Source organism: Hydra viridissima, unplaced genomic scaffold (genome assembly GCF_058129835.1).
Source record: "Hydra viridissima isolate aposymbiotic clone 2 unplaced genomic scaffold, HvirCarnegie_v1 scaffold_11, whole genome shotgun sequence".
NCBI classification, from domain to species: domain Eukaryota; kingdom Metazoa; phylum Cnidaria; class Hydrozoa; order Anthoathecata; family Hydridae; genus Hydra; species Hydra viridissima.
The window spans coordinates 5,589,106-5,593,281 of record NW_028324310.1 but is presented as its reverse complement, the minus strand read 5'-3'; the positions used below and the strand labels follow the sequence as shown (position 1 = coordinate 5,593,281).

Sequence of the window (4,176 nt, the reverse complement as noted above, 5' to 3'; positions counted from 1 at the left end):
CAGTGATTTTACGACAATTATTACGTCCGCTAGCATTTAGTTTCCAATTTGTTCCGATCAGGAATTTATTACGCAGATAAATGTCTTCTTTTATATTTCTGATCACTTCTTCAAAAGATGCTACTTCAACCATTTCTTTGAAAATGATTCGATGTTCCTTTGGAAGTTTTCTTACGTTTTTTAGAAATTTAAGCAAACTTTTTGATTTAGCCGTATCAGAAGTTGACTCAAAGCTATCATCAAGGGCATTTAAAAGATCATCCTTTTGCATGCTTTCCATCTTTTTATTTATGCCAAGAATTTTATTTAAGTCAATTTTTTAACATGTTAAAAGTTAAAAAATCAATTTTGCTGCTTTTTACGTTTTTCAAGCTTTTCAGAATTTAAAAATTCAATCTTGATTCCATTATCAACCTTTCCATCTCGACGCTCTAAATATCTCCATCCACGTCCAGTCCCTGCCATCGCTTTGTAAAGAGACTTGTATTCAGTCACCTCACCCGTTTCAATGTTGGTTATTCTCACAGTGATGGGCTTTTTCTTAACTAAACTAAGCCATTCCCATTTTGGATCAACAGGTTTTTTTTCTTTTGGAGGAGGCTTTACTTTTTTTTCTTTTGCTCTTTCTAAAATCTCATCTTTACTGATCAAATTATTTTCAACCGCAAGCATCACCAACGTTATTAAATCATCTGCTGTTTTACTAACGCCGTTTTCATCCAACAAATTTTTCAAATACGATGTTGTATATCTCATTTTATTATACCAAGATTTTTTTTTAAGTCAATTCAAAAAATCATGATTCTTTAGAATGTTCACCAATGACTGGTCTTGTGTTTTTTATTGCTTTCACAAGCTCATCCTTTTTCATTTCCGAGTAACCCTTTATCGCATGGCTTTTACCTAATTCACGCAATTCTTTTAACGTTTTGCTATCCATTTTTATTCAGATTAAAAACTAATAAACAGCAGTCATGTTGGTTCCGTCTGAAACAAATTTAAGCAGTTTGTCAGAGATCACCACTGCAAAAATAACGGTATTTGCAACAGTTGAAGTTCGAAATTTAAGGTTTACCACTAATTCAGCTGTTTCCGACGCCACTCTTTCTTTTTGCTTGCTGATATCCACAAAGAACAACGGATATAATTTTATATATTCAAGCAAGCTTAACCCAGATTGACAAACAAGTTCATTTGTGCCGTAATATTTTTCATCAAAAGAGAACGCATCTGAATAAGCCATGACCACTCTCTTTTCTCCAAAATTCAAGTCGTAATTGTAATTTGGATACTTTATTCCATTAACAGTCACGTAAAAATTGCTAACATCACAATGGTCGAATAGTGATGGATTAACTGTTTGACTGGAATTTCTGTTTGTCTGAAGTCCGAACAAGATAAATCTTGGAATGCTTTTGTCAGTAACTCTTCCAAGCGACCAGGTAAATTCTGTTTGACCGGCTGGAATAAGCTGTCTTTCACATTTGTTTGATTTATAAGCCACTTGAATGGGAATTTTTTGAGCTATTAAATTCATGAAATCAGTCTTTTTCGAAATATCTAATTCAACGCGAGGCATATAAAGTCTGAATTTTTTAAGGTTGATCATTCCTGCACTAACGCTCTCCGCTCTATAAATCGCATCATCACATTCTTTCTTTGTAAAGGTGATGGTATGCCTAAACCCATAAACAACTTTGTCATAGGTTTCGCAAAATCCAAAAATGTGCTTCAACGGAATTTTAAACGAAAAAGCTCCAACGGATGTAGTGTCTGCAAACAAGTGGTCTCGTCTAACATTGAATCCTGAATTTCCAACAAGATTTGACGTATCCATATACCACATTTGCTTTAATCCATCAGCAAACTGAAATCCATAAGGATATTTCATCAATCCAAGTATGGTGGTGGCTGGACCTGGATACATCACTCTTTCCACTTGCTCTCCCGACAAGTCATAAGTCACATCATTAAACAAATACATCAAAGCGTTGTTCACCAGTGCAATGTTGTCTTTAGCATCGTAAAAGGTTCCATCGCTCTTTTTCAACACTCCTTCAATAAGAATGTAAGCCTCTGATGGTACTGTTTGAATCGATTGACAGTCAATCTCAAAAGTAATCGTACCTGAAGAATTTAAATCGAGATTGGTTGGAAGATACTCAAAAAAATCAACTTTTTCAATACCAATATCATACTCTGGGTTCTCAGTAACTCTTAATCGCTCAGTACTTATCATTTTTTATATAATAAAAAAATTATTTAATTCATTTAAATGTCTCTTATCGCAAGCCATCGCAAGTTTATAACAAGCCATCGCAACACAATGCTATCTTCATGCTATTTTCATACCCTGTCCCATTTTCACCAGGTCTTGAATTCGAATCGCGTTCTTTTTAGACATTTTATTACTTTGAATAGATGAACCAGTCTTTAATTTCTCAATGGTCTTTTTACCTTTGTCAATAGCCACGTCTTTAGCAGCGGAGATGGCTGAAAGGGCTAACTCTGTCCCAGCAGATTTTGCAGCTGTAATCGCTTCTTGTCCAATTTTACTTGTAGCAGCATTTTTAAGCAAATTCACTGTTGCTTTTGACACACTTGACGCAGCTGCTCTTTTAATGAAATTTTTAATCATGTCTACAATACCACCTCCACCAACAACGTTCTTTTTCACATATCTTCTTTTGTTCACAATGAGCATTTTTTTAAATAAAACAATTTTTTAAAATAATTTTATCAATAGTCCTCATTAACGATTTATATTCCTCTTTATTAATCTCTCCTTGTCTCAACAGCTCATCGCAAATAGCAACAGCCTCGTTTCTTGATCCTGTATTCCCAGCATGCCAAGCAGCAATACTCAATTCAAGCTTTTCCACCAACGCATTAGGATCGCCTGGAAGAATAATGACACCACGACCTTTTTTACCTTTTTCAATACGCATCATTTTTTCCCAAATAGGAGCAATAAGTTGCTGATACTTTGGTCTTCTTGATGATTTCGGTTTATTCGGTTGCGAATCAGATCTTATAGCATCACTATCCATTAAAATTTTTTCATAATTTTGCAAATCTTCATCGGTATAGCTCTTTGGTATTGTTAATTCAGTCATCAGTTCCCAAAGACCTTTTGTTCCATTATACTTTTCTTCACCGACAATGATATCATTTCCATCTATTTCAACCTCCATTTTTCCAATGTACATTTTATCTCCAACTTTGTTCACTTCGAAAGGTCTTTTCTTTTTTTGATCGACTGACAGGCTTTTAATCATCTTTTCATTGCTTTCAATCAGAGGCTTGTAAAGCTTTCTCAAATCAGTCTGAAGATTAGCATCTGAAATGTTGCCGTTTCTTCTGTCATTAATTTCTTTCACAATTTCATCCCTTTTATTCATGTCTTGTATTTTAAAGAAAAACATCTTTTTAAAATACGTGGAAAAAAACATAAATTGGTTTTACGACTACGTTGATCCTTTCTTAAAATACGTGGAAAAAAACATAAATTGGTTTTACGACTACGTTGATCCTTTCTTAAAAAGGTTATTGAACGTTAGAATCGCATCTTCTCTTCCTTTTTGAATCAAGTTTTCTTTAGTAACTTCATCTATTCCCTTTTTTGTTTTAGTTCTTATTTCCTCTGTTAAGGATTTAAACTTTTGAAGCTCGTTTAAAATCAATTCATACTCTGAATCGCTTATTTTTCCGTCTATCAACGCTTTGGAAATGTGTTCGCTGATCGTGTTTAATTTAGACTCGGCCAACACTTTGATCTTTTCATGTTTTTCCGCTTTCAATGTCAGTTTTTTGTTAACCTGTCCTCCTACAATGGATAAAAACCCCATTCCAATAGCTACACCTTCACACGCAATTGCTGCAGGACTAGCAATAATGGTTGACAAAAGCCCAATTCCAGTCACACCTAAAGCAATGCATAAGGCTTGCATCGTATTATCCACATTAGAAATGATTCTGAAAGCGCGATGGTACTTTTTGCTTAGATGAACTCGCTTTGCTTTTTCACTCTCTATCTCTTTCTGAATCTCGCTTATTTTCTGAAGCCTATAAACATGCCCTCCTTCATCTGCAGGAGCTGATGTAAGAACTGGATAAAGTTTATCATTCAATATTTCCATTTTTTATTAATAAAAAATTATTTTAAATCAATGTAAT

At 34.2% G+C, this 4,176-nt stretch overlaps 1 protein-coding gene across 1 annotated transcript; it reads right to left on the bottom strand.

Annotated features, from left to right (window-relative positions):
• Positions 1-606: 606 nt before the first annotated feature.
• Positions 607-3,851, bottom strand: LOC149881871 (uncharacterized). The gene is made up of 2 exons (XM_090066912.1): positions 2,353-3,851; positions 607-2,127 (listed from the first exon to the last, which is right to left on the bottom strand). The coding sequence occupies exons 1-2, from the start codon at positions 2,702-2,704 to the stop codon at positions 959-961; spliced, it is 1,521 nt and encodes a 506-aa protein (XP_089923038.1). The 5' UTR covers positions 2,705-3,851; the 3' UTR covers positions 607-958.
• Positions 3,852-4,176: the final 325 nt, after the last annotated feature.

Coding starts and splice junctions, on each gene's coding strand:
- LOC149881871 (XM_090066912.1), bottom strand. CDS start 2,704: ATGCTCATTGTGAACAAAAGAAGATATGTGAAAAAGAACGTTGTTGGT. Junction 2,128..2,352: donor CCTGGTGAAAATGGGACAGG/GTATGAAAATAG, acceptor TAAATTCTTCAG/GTACGATTACTTTTGAGATT.